Source organism: Trachypithecus francoisi, unplaced genomic scaffold, assembly GCF_009764315.1.
Source record: "Trachypithecus francoisi isolate TF-2019V2 unplaced genomic scaffold, Tfra_2.0 Lachesis_group11, whole genome shotgun sequence".
NCBI classification, from domain to species: Eukaryota; Metazoa; Chordata; class Mammalia; order Primates; family Cercopithecidae; genus Trachypithecus; species Trachypithecus francoisi.
Genome location: NW_022681456.1, coordinates 81015451 through 81031589, shown reverse-complemented (window position 1 = coordinate 81031589; position 16139 = coordinate 81015451). Strand labels below are relative to the sequence as shown.

The following is a 16139-nucleotide window of genomic DNA, read 5'->3' as shown; positions in this document are numbered from 1 at the left end:
CCTCAAGTGATCCGCCCGCTTTGGCCTCCCAAAGTGCTGGGATTACAGGCCTGAGCCACCTTGCCAAGCTACAAAACTATTTCCTGAGCACTTGTTATGATAAGTGCTCTTATAATCTTTACAACCCCATAAGGTGGGTGCTGTTCTGTCACCACGAGGAAAGTGAGTCACAGAGAGATTGGACCTAGGTACACCCAAACCAGTTATTCTGACTTAAGAATAAAAGTGAGGCTGGGCATGGTAGCTCACACCTGTAATCCCAGCACTTTGGGAGGCTGAGGCTGATCTCTTGAGCCCAGGAGTTCAAGACCAGCTTGGGCAACATAGCAAGACCCTGTATCTACAAAAAATTCAAAAGTTAGCCAGTGTGGTGGTGTCAAGCATCTGTAGTCCAGCTACTCAGAAGGCTGAGATGGGAGAATCGAGACTATAATGATCCAAGATTGCGCCACTGCACTCCAGCCTGGGGCAAAGAGCGAGACCCTGTCAAGCAAGCAAGAGAGAAAGAAAGGGAGGGAGAAAAAGCCAGGTGCAGTGGCTCACGCCTGTAATCCCAGCACTTTGGGAGGCTGAGGTGGGCTGATCACCTGAGGTCGGGAGTTCGAGACCAGCCTGACCAACATGGAGAAACCCTGTCTCTACTAAAAATACAAAACTAGCCGGGGCATTGTGGTGCATGCCTGTAATCCCAGCTACTTGGGAAGCTGAAGCAGGAGAAATGCTTGAACCTGGAAGACAGAGGTTGCGGTGAGCAGAGATCACGCCACTGCACTCCAACCTAAGCAACAAGAGTGAAACTCCATCTCAAAAAAAAAAAAAAAAGGAAAAAAAAAAGGGAGAAGGAGAAAGAAATATTGAATTCTTTGAGTCTCACTTTTCTCATTTGCAATGTCCTAATTATTTCATATGGTTGTTTTCCATACAAAATAATGAAGTGAAGCTATTTAATAAATTTTAAAGTGCTAAACAAATGTCAGAGGTTAATAGCTATAACTGTGCCATCAGCTAGGTGACCTTGGTCAGAGGTCATTAACAAATGTTAAGTGATTTGAAGAAGTAGAAGGCAGTCCCCACTCCCAAAAACTACCAGTCTTATTGAATAATCTAGGGGGCATTTAGTTCTAGTATTCTGGATTCCGTGTCTGCCCTTCTTTTTCACCTGAAAAATTTCCCCCAAGAGAGTTATTCCCAGGTCAGAAAACAAAGGGCTCCACAGTCTCCTGAAAACGCACTTCACCTGAGAAGGCAAGTGGATCGCCTCTAATCTAGTACTTATCAACTGTTAACGGACATATGAATCTCCTGGGCATCTTCTAGGGTGGAGCTCAGAGGCTATATTTCCAAAGAATCCCCAGCTGATACTGCACAGACGACATTTTAAGTAGCAAGGCTCTAACCTAGGGGTCCCCAATCTTTTTAGCACCAGGTTTAGTGGAAGACAGTTTTTCCACGGGGAGCGGGGGAGGGAATGGTTTTGGGATGAAACTGTTACACCTGAGATCATCAGCCATTAGTTGGATTCTCATAAAAAGCGAGCAACCTAGGTCCTTCACGTGCGCAGTTCACTACAGGGTTCGCGCTACTATGAGAATCTAATGCCGCTGATCTGACAGAAGGCGGAGCTCAGTTTGCTCAGCTCACCTACTGCTGTGCGCTTCCTTTACAGGCCACTAACACTAGGGGCGGCGGGACTCCTGCTCTAACCTTTTCCCATAGCCCCATTTAGTTTCCTAGATGAGTTCACCGTCACCTGGGAAGTCACAGAAAGCTTGAAGAGCATAAGGTATACACTAGGGATGGTTTGGGGAACCTGGCTGGGAAAGCTCTCCCTGAGAAGGGGAAGTGAGCAGGTTTGAGGGAAAGAGGGAATAGGTGACTGACAGATTAGTGGAGAGCACTGAAGACCCACGATAAAGTTTCCGTTTGTACCTTGGTAACACCATCCAAACCCAGATACCCCTAGGAAAAATCACTCCGGCCTGCAACTTGCATCCTTCGATGAAACCTCGATTTTCACCAACAGGTTATAATGATCGGTTTAGGTGCCTGCATCTTACCCTGTAAGGTGAACCAGAGAGAAGGAACAGTGCTGTTCCGCCCGCAGCCCCCGCCCTGGCCTGGCACAAGTACTGTCCCCTCCCCCATACTGCTTATCTAACATTTGTGGAACGCTTTTCACAATTTGCGGGTTCTAGAAAGGCCCAAGTCCAGGCCTAGCGCGCTCACCCAGTAACTTCACCAGGGGGCGCGGCGGGCCCGGCGACGCAGCGACTGTTACCCCATGGGCTCGGAGCGCTTAGCGGGCGGTCTCCGCCGGCCCCTCCCTACGACCTGGGCGGGAACCGAGACAGCGCGCAGGCCGCTTCTAAAAGGGGCCCCCCACTTTGGGAGTCATCGCCGGAGCCTGGGTGCCTGGAGCTCCGCCCGCCACCCCTTCCCGGGACCGCTGGAGCCCGGCGTCCCGACCCGGGGCCGGTAACCAGGCGCACATGGCCTGCCCGGCCCTGTTTGTCCTGGCAGCGCGCCGCCCTATTTGAAGCGGTTTTTATCTCCCAGAAACCAGCAAAACCCCAAGCGGAGTCTAGGGAAGATGAAAGGGGCCGAGGGGCTAGGGAGGGGAGTACCGCGAGGCTGCGGCGGGCAGGAGCTGGCACCGGACAGGCGGAGACCGGGAGGCGAGAGGGCCAGACTCTGGGGGGTCCGGAGGAGCCCGTCCGGCGGGGTTGGGGCGGGATCCCGGGGGTCCACTCCATCCAGGCCGCCGCCTCGCTCAGACCAGCTCCAAGGCGCCCCCCTTCCTTCCTCCGCCCCAGCCCCGTCTCCCGTGTCTCTTCAGTCACAGCCCCCAGCCCACTAAAGAAGTCTTCGGAACTCGGATTTCTTCAAAGCGCCTTTGAAGCAGCGCGCCCCGCCAGAGGGCAGGAGATGTCCCACCTGGGCGGGGGCGGGAGTGGCGTCAGGGGGTGGGGGGGCTCGTAACCCGAGCCCGCCCAGGATCGCCGGCCCCCTCCCACCCGGAGTATCGCCTCTTGCGACCTGCGAGGTGGACAGTCCGACGCGGGTCGCAGCTGGGAGTCGGGCCCAGGCCAGGGGGAGTGGCCTGTGAGTCCCCTCGGCCCAGCGGGGGAACCTTGGGGGGCGGGGGCCGCACAAAGCCCTATTGTAGCTCGGGGATGGCCGCCACAGAGTGGCTTTTGTTCTTCGGCTAACTCCGTGGCGGGCACGACTGATTGCAGGCCCCGGGCAGGGGGCGGGTTACGTGCCAGGCCCAGTCTGCCCGCCGGGAGCCGCACCACCGCCCGACTGGGGCCGCGCTGTAGTCCGCACTGCAACCGCGGTGCCAGCGCTCGGTCGCGTCACTGCCCTGACCAGGCTTAATTGGTGCAGTCCAGAAAGTGCCAGGGTAGAAACCAGTGAGTCTTCCCAACTCTGCAGAAAGCACTGCACGCCCAAAAACAACACCGCCGGAGGATTTGACCGAGAAACAATTTTGTGTTTTGTTTTGAGACGGAGTCGCTCTGCCGCCCACGCTGGAGTGCAGTGTCAGGATATCAGCTCACTGCAACCTCCGCCTCCCAGGTTCCAGCGATTCTCCTGCCTCAGCCTCCCAAGCAGCTGGGATTACAGGCACCTGCCACCACGCCCGGCTGATTTTTGTGTTTTTAGTAGAGACGGGGTTTCACCATGTTAGCCAGGACGGTCTCGAACTCCTGACCTCAGGTGATCCGCCCTTCTCAGCCTCCCGAAGTGCTAGGATTACAGGCGTGAACCACCGCACCCGGCCGATAAACTATTTCGCCGCGAGCATAATAAGCAAACGTGCACGATAGAATATTCACCCATGAGTAGTCTCCAATTTGCTAAGGAAAAAAACTCATTGGCCCTCGATTCGCCCTTCCTCTTCTCCTTTTCTCACCAGGACAAAATTTCAAATTCAACTTTTATTTATTAAATTAAAAAAAAGACTCCACAAAGGGCATGATCCCTTCCATTCCACAATGTTCTCTCCCCAAGCTCCAGCGGCTTTAACCCTTTAACTTGGGGCCTTGAGACAGCAGGGGACAGAAAAGGAGGATCCAAAGTTACAGGAAAGGCACGAAGCGGCTTTAAAAGTCACTGGAGGTGGAGATGGGAGCATCCGAAGTCCCAGGGTAGGGGTGTGTGGATGCACCCCCAGATCAGCTTGGGGGCCTCTGTCTTCCTAGCTCTGTAAGTTGTTCTTTCTCAGGGCTTCTAGGCACCACGTCTAGCACAGTACCTTGCACAGAGTAGGCACTCAAAAAATACTTGATTTATTTGAATCTGAACCCAGAGAAAGCCTTCCCCACTGATTCTTCAGGAGGTGCACCTCCAAACCAATGTCCTCCTGTTAGATGGGCTTCCCCAAAGAGCACATCTAAGATGGCAGCTGCAAGCTCTCCATAACCATGGCAACAGGGGATTAACCTGATGGGGTCATGGTGTCTAAGGGGAGGGGCAGTGGAAGAACCTGCTCTGGGGTCAAGGGAGCTGGGGTACATTCCAGTACTTCTCCCCTCCATAGGACTTGAGGTTTCACAGCTTCTGGCTGGGGCTGGGGATGTTAGGGATCCCCCTAATCAAGAGATACCCCATCAACTCTTTAGCAGAGACCTAGCTAACCCAATTTGTAGACACTTCATTATAAGAGAAACCCCATCAACTGAGATCCTGATGATAGACAATCTATTGCCAAGATCTTCTCCACTAACATTTTGTCTATACAGAGATGCATTTGACTAGAATTTCCTTAGTAGAAATGGATCCACTTCCCTCCCCAGCTCACTCTACCTGACCTGTCATCATAACTTACATAAATAGAATTATTATTACTATTCATTACTCCTGGTACATAGGGATTAAATATACAGGCCTGGGGGCAGCCTCCCTGACCCTGGGGTCACCCCATCTTTGGGATCAGATCCCCGCTGGTCTGCCCCCCTCTTAGCACCCTGCCTCTGGCCAGGTCACTAACCCCAATCCCCCTAACCATGGTCCCTGATGAAGAGGCCACCAGGGGGCAATAAATTATCATTATCATTGTGTTTGTAAAAAGGAAAAGTTCTGGAGAATGGAAAGCAATGATGTAAGAAGTTGGGAAGACTGAAGCCTAGAGGCTGAGGGACAGCAGTAAATAAGCTTGAGAAGTAGAAAGGGTACATTTCAAGGAGTGAGATGGAGAAATCGTGTTGGGAGCCCAAACGGAAAGAAAGTGTGTCGGTGTGGCAGGGCCAGAGTCTAGGAAGCGGGAGTGCGGAAATCAGGCACAAGTGGAGGGCCTGAGATGAGAGTTTGCAGAAAGCCAGTCTCATGGTGAAGGGAGGTGAGCTGAGGAGGCATGCAAGGAGATACCCAAGCCCAGAATGACCAGGAGGGAGAAAGAGGGAGAGAGCCCTGAAGGATGGCATGCATGGGGCAAAGAGAGTGATTGGCAAGCAGTGGTCTAGCGAGCCAAGAGAGACTGGCAGGGCAGCCCTGGGGTGGGAGACCTTCCACCCGGCTCAGATCTCCAGCAGGTTGCTCTGCTCAGGGCTGCCTCCAGGGGCTTTCTCTGGGGTTGCTGGCGAGGCGGAAGGTCGGGGCGTCTGACTGGCCTCCTCTTCCCCCGTGCTGCGGACCTCCCCCAGCTCCTTGGGGCCACTGGGAGGGGGACCTGGGCCTGGTTCTCCATGGGTGCGCTGGTGTTTGCTCAGGTGGTCACTTCGGGTAAAGCGCTTGGAGCAGAGCAGGCAGGTGAACTTCTTTTCCCGGGTGTGAGTGCGCACGTGACGCTCCAGCTCATCCGAACGAGTGAACCTCTTGCCACAGAAGAGCCAGTTGCAGACGAAAGGCCTCTCGCCTGTGTGCCAGCGCAAGTGGGCCTTCAGGTGCGAAGCCTTGCCATACACCTTGCCGCAGCCAGGGATGTGACAGCTGTGGATGGGCTTCTTCCGCAGCCCAGCCGCTGCTGCTCCCAGCCGCTCTAGCTCCTGGCAATTAGGGCAGTCGCAGGAGGAGCGACCTGCCCCACTGCCCCCATATCCACCACTGCCCCCGGTGCTTGCACCTCGTGGGGGTTTGGCTCCACCACTCCCTTCCAGCTGCCCACTATTTCCCACTGCCTTGGGTTTATAGACATCTTGGGGCAAGACATGCTGGGGCCCTGGTTGCAAGAGGTGGGGAGCTGGGTAGGGGGCTGGATTAATAGGAGCAAAGTCGGATGGGTAGGTGGGCAGCTGGGGGTTCAGTGGAGGCTGAGCTGGACCTGTGGGCAGTGTTCCTTGCAGCCCATCACCCTGGCCCTGTCCACCACCTAGCCAGTTGCCTCCAGGGTGCACGTCCCACCATGGAGTAGGAGCATTGCCTGGGCCTGGTGAAATGCCTGCATGGATGCCTGCCTTGTACCAGGAGCCATAGGGATGTGTCATGTCCAGAGAGGTGTAGACACTGGGCAGACAGTCAGAAGAGCCGTGCCCCTTGGGCACTAGTAGCCCAGGCTCCTGGGTGCCCGTGGGCCCAGGGAATGAGTGGGAAAAGGGAGGGTAGTCATTGGCATAGCCTGAGGTGGGTGCTGGAGGACTGCCTGCAGGTGAGAGGAGCCCATTAGTGCTTGAAAAGGGGGCTGGATAAGCATCCCCCATGGTTTTGGAGGCTGAAAGGTCACTGCCCACAGAGTACGGCTTCTTTGTGCCTGCTTTGCCCAGTGTTGTTGAGTCCCGCAGAGGGCTGGAGCCACCAAATTTGCTGCACGCTGCCGTCAGCATGGCCAGGGGACTGGAGCCATAGTGAACTTCCTCCTGTGGAAAGAGGGACACACTGCTTAGGCAGAGGGGAGGAGAGGTGCAGAATGAAGGGCAACACTTTAGGTCTGTGACCTAGAGACATCCACAGCAGAACAGAGGGGTCAGGGAAGAGTTGAAGAGGGTGAAGAATTACAGGTAAAAGAGGTTGGCCGGTGAGAACTGGACCTCAGGGCAGACTCACATGGAGTCGTGGGAAGAAGAGCAGAGGCCCAAGACTGCAGCTCAGTATCCCAGCCTGGGAGGCAGGAAGCAGAGCTCATTCTGGAGTTGCTAGGGGTGTACTAGGGGCCTCCAAGGAACAGGAGGTTCTTTTTCATTTTGTTTCTGTTTTTTTTTTTTTTTTTTGAGATGGAGTCTCGCTGTTGTCGCCCAGGTTGGAATGCAATGGTGTGACCTCAGCTCACTGCAACCTCCGCCTCCCGGGTTCAAGAGATTCCCCTGCCTCAGCCTCCCAAGTAGTTGGGATTACAGGCGCCTGCCACCACACCTGGCTAATTTTTTTTGTATTTTTAGTAGAAACGGGGTTTTGCCACGTTGACCAGACTGGTCTCAAACTCCTGACCTCAGGTGATCCACCCACCTCGGACTCCCAAAGTGCTGGGATGATAGGCATGAGCCACTGTGCCCAGCCTTTTCTTTTCATTTTTTTTTTTTTTTTTTTTTTTTTTTTTTTTGAGGCGGAGTCTCGCTCTGTCGCCCGGACTGGAGTGCAGTGGCCAGATCTCAGCTCACTGCAAGCTCCACCTCCTGGGTTTACGCCATTCTCCTGCCTCAGCCTCCTGAGTAGCTGGGACTACAGGCGCCCGCCACCTCGCTCGGCTAGTTTTTGTATTTTTAGTAGAGACGGGGTTTCACCGTGTTAGCCAGGATGGTCTCGATCTCCTGACCTCGTGATCCGCCCGTCTCGGCCTCCCAAAGTGCTGGGATTACAGGCTTGAGCCACCGCGCCCGGCCTTTCTTTTCATTAAAAAAAAAAAAAAATTATTTTTTGAGACAGTCTTGTTCTGTCACACAGGCTGGAGTGCAGTGGCCCAATCTCGGCTCACTGCAACCTTTACCTCCCAGGTTCAAGCAATTCTCCTGCCTCAGCCTCCCGCATAGCTGGGATTACAGCTGCATGCCACCACATTGAGCTATTTTGTATTTTTTAGTAGAGACGGGGTTTCACCATGTTGGCCAGGCTGGTCTTGAATGCCTGACCTCAAGTGATCCAAAACTCCTGACCTCAGCCTCCCAAAGTGTTGGGATTACAGGCGTGAGTGGCCACGCCCAGCCAAAAAAATATTTTTAGAGACAGGGTCCCACTGTGTCTCCCAAGGCGCCATCACAGCTCACTATAGCCTCAAACTTCTTTCTGGGCTCAAGCGATCCTCCCACCCTTAGCCTCCAGAGTAGTTAGGACTACAGGCATATGCCAGGGGCTCTTTTAAAATGGCTGTGAGACGGCCGGGCGCGGTGGCTCAAGCCTGTAATCCCAGCACTTTGGGAGGCCGAGACGGGTGGATCACGAGGTCAGGAGATCGAGACCATCCTGGCTAACATGGTGAAGCCCTGTCTCTACTAAAAAGTACAAAAAACTAGCCGGGCGAGGTGGCGGGCGCCTGTAGTCCCAGCTACTCGGGAGGCTGAGGCAGGAGAATGGCATAAACCCGGGAGGCGGAGCTTGCAGTGAGCTGAGATCCGGCCACTGCACTCCAGCCCAGGCAACCGAGCGAGACTCCGTCTCAAAAAAAAAAAAAAAAAAATGGCTGTGAGAAGAACTGAGGATAGAGACAGCAGCTAGGTGAAGTGAGAATTGGGGATCCTGACTCTTGGAAGTAGGTTTGGAGCAGACCAAGGCCATGGTCAGGGCCTTGGAGAGGAAAGATGAGGCTCGAAGAGCAGTGTAGGAAGAAGGTCAAAGTATTAGGGGACTATATTTGTTCCCATGCCAGATTTTCCCAGCTTCATCCCATACCCCATATTCCATTTCCTGTCGCTGCTTCAGCTCCTGACTAAGGCAGTGGTCTGGTCTCCCTGAGGTCCAATCCTCATGTCCCTGGTAAGGAATCTCTTGGCAGGGACTCGGTTGGGGAGCAAGAGGAAGTGATGGTGGAGACACTGGGACATTGAGAGGGAACAGGGCTGCCGCCAAGCCCGAACTGTGGCTGAGACAAGAATGCCTTTCAAGCAGGCAGTGAGCACCTCCTGCTTTGTGGTGCCAGCTGGTACCCCTTTTTTTTTTTTTTTTTTTTTTTTTGAGACGGAGTCTCGCTCTGTCGCCCAGGCTGGAGTGCAGCGGCCAGATCTCAGCTCACTGCAAGCTCCGCCTCCCGGGTTCACGCCATTCTCCTGCCTCAGCCTCCCGAGTAGCTGGGACTACAGGCGCCGGCCACCTCACCCGGCTAGTTTTTTGTATTTTTTAGTAGAGACGGGGTTTCACAGTGTTAGCCAGGATGGTCTCGATCTCCTGACCTCGTGATCCGCCCGTCTCGGCCTCCCAAAGTGCTGGGATTACAGGCTTGAGCCACCGCGCCCGGCCGCTGGTACCCCTTTGAGAGGGCAGGAAGAGCCCAAAGTCATCATTCCCTTCCAAGGCAAGGAATGGGGTGACTAACACACTGGCCCACAGCCACACTGCTTCATGCCTCAGTGTCCCCTAACATGTAGTCCTTCTAGTACTGTGAATGAAGGAAGACACGGATGTAGTGTATGGGAGTCTTTTAGAAATGCAAGGGTATCTTCTGGCCAGGTGCGGTGGCTCATGCCTGTAATCCCAGCACTTTGGGAAGCCGAGGTGGGTGGATCACGAGGTCAGGAGTTCAAAATTATCCTGGCCAAGATGGTGAAACCCCATCTCTACTAAAAATACAAAAAAAATCAGCTGGGTGTGGTGGCGGGCGCCTGTAATCCCAGCTACTCAGGAGGCTGAGGCAGAGAATTGCTGGGAGAAGGAGGTTGCAGTGAGCCGAGATGGCGCCACTGCATTCCAACCTGAGCTATAGAGCGAGACTCCATGTCAAAAAAGAAAAAAGAAAAAAAAGAAATGCAAAGGTATCTTCTTTTTTTTTTTTTTTGAGGCGGAGTCTCGCTCTGTCGCCCGGACTGGAGTGCAGTGGCCGGATCTCAGCTCACTGCAAGCTCCGCCTCCCGGGTTTACGCCATTCTCCTGCCTCAGCCTCCCGAGTAGCTGGGACTACAGGCGCCCGCCACCTCACCCGGCTAGTTTTTGTATTTTTTAGTAGAGACGGGGTTTCACCGTGTTAGCCAGGATGGTCTCGATCTCCTGACCTCGTGATCCGCCCGTCTCGACCTCCCAAAGTGCTGGGATTACAGGCTTGAGCCACCGCGCCCGGCCGCAAAGGTATCTTCTTAATGCCCACCATGCTGCTGCTACCATGCCAAACCACTCTCAAGATCTCCGCCTCTCAGGAAATCATGGTACCTCTCCATGGGGGAGGCATCCATGGAGGAAATGCCCTACAGCATTGCTGGCTGGCATAGACATTCATTCATTGCTGGGAATCCCACCAAAAAAGATGCCCTCAACATCTACCCCTATACAGTTATATGAGTATGAAAGGGCTAAAAGAACATGTTTTGAGGATTGGGTTCTTCACAAACTGATATGCCTGATCCTTTCCCAGTAAAGCTGAGAAAATAACTCAAGAATTCAGAGTTCTCACACCTGCCTGGTAGCTCTTAGCATGTAGTATGTGTATGATGCCAATCTGAGAGGTGGGCCTGGGGCCCTAGGGTTGCCATGAGGCGTATGTGCAGTCCCCACTCCTGCACTGCTCCCCAAGTGCAAACCTGCTGCTCCTCCTGCCTAGTTACCTCTCTCTAAAGTCCCGTTGACTCCCAAACTGAGCCACCAAAAGCTTTCTCCAGTCTAACCACAGTGAGCACTCACGGTTCCTCCTAGTCAGGGTTTCCCAGGAACCCCTGATCTTCCAAGCAGTGGGTGAGCTATGGCAAGGCAGCTGATGGGGAGGACTCAAATCCTAGCAGAAAGAAGAGGTAGAAACATGGAGTTCAAAGGAGAGATGCAGATACCCAGAGACATGGGGCACAAAGAACCTGCGTAGGGTGAGTGATTGAGGTAAAAGACCCATAACAATGGGGAAAGGAGGACCTGAGAGGAAAAACTGGCATTGAATGGCAGAAATAGCTACAATTCCAGCACTTTGGGAGGTCAAGTGGAGGAGGGTTACTTGAGGCCAGGAGTTTGAGACCAGCCTGGGCAACATAGTGAGACCCCATCTGTATAACAGATTTTAAAATTAGCTGGGCTTGGTGGTGCATGCCTGTAGTCCCAGCTCGTCAGGAGGCTGAGATGGGAAGATCACTTGAGCTCAGTAGTTAGAGGCTGCAGTGAGCTATGATTGCTCCACTGCACTCCAGCCTGGACAACACAGCAAGACCCTGTCTCAAAAACAACAACAACAACAACAAAAAGAGGCAGAAATAGGCAGGGACCTAAAAGAGCAGAAAGGTAAAAAGACACAAACTAAGAAGGAGAGATGATGGAAAAGAGACTGGGCTAGAAAAGCAAAGAAAAACAGAGACGAAAAGAAAGGTGCGGAAAAAAGAAAAGGGGAGGAGAAGGAAGAAGGCAGCCTTCCTACCTAAGAGAAAACCACCATGGTGCTGGGCCCCAGAAAACCCCCAGACCAGGCCACTCCTCCCTTCTTCTCCCCCCTGACCGCCCCCTCTCCCTCTGCCCAGCCCGGCTCCGATGGTTTCCCTGCGGTCGGTTTATTTTTAAAAACGCCGACGCCGTCCCCCACCCAGCCCTCACACTGCGGCCACAGGGGCCTCAGCCAAGCCCAGGGACCCCACCCAGCTGTGGGGAGGGAAGGAGCGGTGAAAGAAGGCAGCCAGCCCCAGGCCAACAGGAGACCCCAGCCCTGGGGAGTGGAGGCCCAGAGGGCCCTTGAAGGCAGGGAAGGGGGAGCAAGGAACCAGACCCCAGTGATCGGGGGGCTACGGGCTGAGCACGTGGCTAAGTTTCACCACAGCCTCAGTTTCCTTCTCCTGCTGATTGTTCTCTCCTGAGAACTCAGGGAAAGAGTCCTGGTTAAGAGTTTTAAGTATGTGTTCCCATACCTGATCAAATGTGTTCCCTTTCCAGGGCCCAGCAGTCCCACCTTCAAGTTGTTCCCTCCCGACCTCCACCCCACCACCCTTAAAACAAAACAAACAGAATTAAAGTATTGAAGTGGGAGTGTTTGGAAAAAGAACAAGCTAGGAGCTGTCCCAACTCTCCCACCCAGATGTGGAGCAGGGGAGGGGGACCCCTCCTCCCAGGGAGCTCATGGTGCTGTACCCAGCCTGTCCTCCCAGTGGAAATGCTCACTAGACATCTCAGGGCTGACTGGCCTTAGGTTCCCATTTTCCAGTTCTCAACTTTCTCAGCCTTCTCCCGAGTTTCTTCGTTCTCCCAGCTTCCCAATTCTCCTTTCCCACCTAGGCCCCCAACCATTTCTTCCCCTTCCCTGTTCCCTGCATCTCACTTGGCCGAGGTGAGCCCCTCATCAAGCAGCAGCTGCTTCCCTCTCTGAACCCCACGTTCTTCCCACTGCCAGAGAGCCCACCCATACCAGGCAGAGGGGTTCCTGGGGAGGTGGGGAGGAAGTTAAGGGCCCTGGTACCCAAAAACTAGGTGCAGGTGGTCGAGGGATAGGAGGGACTGGTGTGCCTTTGTGTTGCAGGCATCTCTAGCTCACAGGAATGAGGGGACATGAAAGCCTAGCTTCCAGGACACTCTCCTTTCACCATGCACTATCCCAATCCCATGTCTTTCCAGCAGGCCTCTGGGCCAGTCCCTCCCAAGGCACCAGCGCCACGTTGGCAACACTGGCATGATGCCCACGCCCACTGACACTGTCCCTGCCCTGGGTGGACCCAGGATTTCCATGCATCTTATTCCTCAAGACCACAGTGTTTCAACAATGGCTCAAAATAGAGTCTGTTGGGGAGGCGGCAGGACAACAGTCTGCACCCATTGCATCTGCGGGTAGACCCCTGGCTGGATACAGAGTGTGACAAGGGACATGGTGTCCATCTGGTTGGCTTGCATGCTATTCCCCCAAACTCAGCCACAAACTCACTGTCTCTCAGCCTTGTGCACACACCATTTATCACTTGGACTCACAGCACTCAGATGGCCCCACTTACACACACACACATACATGCTCTCTCTCTCTCTCAGAGCCCGCAGCACACTCGACTGCACCCTAACGATTACACTAAGGCCAATGAACACAGGTGGTAAAAGACTCCTGCCCCATCTCTCATACACACACCTCTCCCACAGGTTGAGTGAGTCGGCTTCCTGTTTGGCCCCGCACCCCTGGGTCTGAGCTAGGGCACTGGGAAGTGAGATGTGGGACCCAAGAATAGGGCAGAGTCAAGGCTACTGCAGGGGGCTGACTTTCGGGGAGGGCCCTCTGGCCCTCAATTTCTGCAGAGAGACCTAGAAAGCAGGACAGAGATGGTGACAGAGGAACAGTGTCAAAGACCCAGAAGCAGGGAGGAGTCTGGCCCTGAGTGGCTGTGAGCCCTCCCTTCCCAACTCTGTGCCTTGAGTCTCCTAGAAGCCATGGTAGAGTCAGAAATTTCTCAAGACGCCAAACCCTGACCCCGATAGTACCCCAATTCCCTTTGTCCCCAGCGCCAGAGGCAAGGGATGCTGGGGTCCCAGCCCGGAGGGGAAGTGGCCCAGTCCGCCCTGGAGCCTCCCACTCCCAAAATAGAGCTGAGTTTGTCTTTGGCTGAAAGCTAAATATTTGTGAGCCGGGCAAGCGGCCTCAGACCCCGTCCCTCCTCCTTGGTTCCCTCTCAGGCCTGGGCTCAGTTCCCCTGGTCAGCCCCCACACACGCACAGGCTGGCCTCCTCCTTTCTCTCATAGCCTGCCTCCTCTCCTCCACACACCAGCTCACAGGCCCAGCCCCCTCCCCACACAACCAGGCAAGATCCTGCCTGGGCTACGAGTCCCAGGAGACAGGACCCCTAAAGAGCTATACCCAGTTGCTGCTCTGTGCCCACTCAGCCAGTCCTCTCTGCCTTCTATCTCTGCTGCCAGCTTATGTATTTCCTACCTCTCTCTCCTCACTACCCCTCGTCCCCCTCCCCCTCCCCCTCCCCCTCCTTTCTCCATCCCTTTTCCACTCCTCACAGTCAGTGTGCTTAGCTGACCTTAGGTAGGGGTCCATGCCGTCTTCTGACCTAATCCCCTCTCACCCTCTTTTCACTGCCCTCTGAACCCTGGCCCTATTCTTCCCTCCCTTTTCTTCTGCCCTCTGCTTCCCCTTTCTTGGACCCCACTCCTCTCTCCACATCAGAAGGACCCCTGGAATTGACAAGCACCAGAGCTACTATCTATGTGAGTTGGAGGAGGTGGGTGGGCAAGGACTAGGACCATTAAGGTTGTGGCTGGTTTCCTGGGGAGAAGAGGGGACAGTTACCTCAAGCAGGGAGGACGCCATCCTGAGGCTGGGGAACGGGTCCCAAGGAGCCAGGCAGATGGAGAGAGCTGAGCCGAGGAGAGAGAGAGAAGGGAGAGGGAGGGAGAATGGGAGAATGGGAGAGAAGAGATCTAAAGTTAGAAGGGACCGGGGTGGGGGGTGGGGGGTGGGGGGCTGCTCTCTGTCTGTAGGGATCCACCCTCTAATTACAGCTTTCCCAGTGGAGAAGGCTCCGGATCCAATGAGGAGGGTGAGAGAGGGAGGCAGAGGGTCCAAATTTCCTGCTCCATTTGCTGAGCTCCCCAAAGAAGGGATCAGGGAGGGAGAGGAGAAAAAGGGGCGCCCATGGAAGGGGTGGGAAGCAGGAAGAGGGGAGAGCAACACGGGCAAGTTGTCAGGGCTTCCTCGCGGGGGCTGCTGGGGGGAGAGGTTAAAGGGATGGTGGACCCCGGTGTCCTACACATGGCAGCAGTCCCATAGGCATCTGTGGGCACCCCTCCCAGAGCTCCCCAGTGTCATGTACCTGGGGAACCTGGGGCTGGCTGTCCCGAGTCTCTCCTCTCTGGAGGTCTGGCAGGGAGAGTGCAGGAAACGGGAGGCCTGAGGGTGCTGGAAGGGATCCGCTGTCTCCCAGGCCAGCTCCACTCCTGTTCCCACTCAGGCTCCGGTCCTACAGTTCTACTCTGACTCCAGAGTCCTTGCTGCTGCTCGGCGGCTGCTGCTTCTGCTACTGCTGCTGCCTAGGCTGCTGCTGCCCGCCGCTGCTGAGGAAAGGAACAGGAGGGAAAAGGAACAAACCCCAAACCACTAATTAGAGATCCAGGGGGGGGATGGGGGGTTGGGGACGACACTCACACACAGAGACTGGAACGCACTGACATACACACTCATGGCCGAACACAGGGGTGATGCATGCACACGTACACACAGTACCACTCACATGGGTACAGCCACTATCATGAATGAACACAGACGGACACACACAAATGCACACAGTGACACACTAGAGGCACACGTACCACACCCGCCCCAGCTGACCATGCAGAGGCTTGCTTCCCCAGTCACCCACCTGCCTCTAGATCAGGACAGCAGTGTGTACGTGCCCCTGTGTGTGTACGTGCCCGTGTGTGTGTGCATGTGTGTGTGTTTGTGTATGTTGTGTGAAGAGGGATGGAAGGTTCTGAGGTGGAGGTTTCTCCTGCCTAAACTTTTAGTGTCACTGAGGTAGGTTCCAGAGCAAGGCCTGGAGGAAGGGTTGAAGAGTTGGGAAAGGCTTGGTATTGGCTTGGGGGTCCCTCAGTCTTCCAGTGCCTCAGTTTCACTGTTTGGAGGTCATACCTAGGCCTACCTCACTTCCTGGGGCAGAACCTGGATCTTGTTGATGAAGAGAAAATTTAAGACAGGCAGGAGTGAGGGTGGCGGTAGAAGGTCATTGGGTCAACTCATTCATGCCGACACCTAGCCCCTTTGGATTATTTCCCCCAAAAAGAAATACCCTAACCTCCATCATTCCTTGTCAGTTACCATCCCTGGGTAACCAAGTTACCATCTCTTAGAGGCCATGGGTTTAATCTCCATCCTTTGGTGGACAGTTCTCCTGAGTGATCTGACTTTCCTGGGAACTCCTGGTTCCCTTTCTCATTGCCATACATCAATTCCCTCTTCCACAGAAAGAACTGAAGTTAGAACTTAATAAGGACTTCCCAACTTTGACTTCCCATCAAAATAGAAAATAAGAGAAGGAAGGTCTTAAGAAGAGAAACCCAAAAAGTCTATTACCTGAAACCTGGGCCCTGGGCCCTGAGGTGTTTATGGGAGAGAGAGGACTGGGCAGCTAAGTGGTAGAACCGGCAGCTCTCCCACAGGGGGGCTTAGCCTGCTGGGGTTGTT

At 54.4% G+C, this 16139-nt stretch overlaps 1 protein-coding gene across 1 annotated transcript; it reads right to left on the bottom strand.

Moving 5' to 3' along the window:
- Positions 1 to 3926: 3926 nt before the first annotated feature.
- Positions 3927 to 15812, bottom strand: SP7 (Sp7 transcription factor). Its single transcript, XM_033221914.1, has 3 exons — positions 14773 to 15812; positions 14250 to 14317; positions 3927 to 6794 (listed from the first exon to the last, which is right to left on the bottom strand). Exons 2-3 carry the CDS (start codon positions 14268 to 14270, stop codon positions 5520 to 5522), a joined length of 1296 nt encoding a protein of 431 aa, XP_033077805.1. The 5' UTR covers positions 14271 to 14317; positions 14773 to 15812; the 3' UTR covers positions 3927 to 5519.
- Between the last annotated feature and the right edge of the window lie 327 nt (positions 15813 to 16139).

Bases quoted from the DNA above. Each gene is read 5' to 3' on its own strand.
- SP7 (XM_033221914.1), bottom strand. From the start codon at position 14,270: ATGGCGTCCTCCCTGCTTGAG. The intron at 6,795-14,249 runs GTAACTGTCCCC...CTCTTTCCACAG, and splicing joins TGGCGTCCTCCCTGCTTGAG to GAGGAAGTTCACTATGGCTC.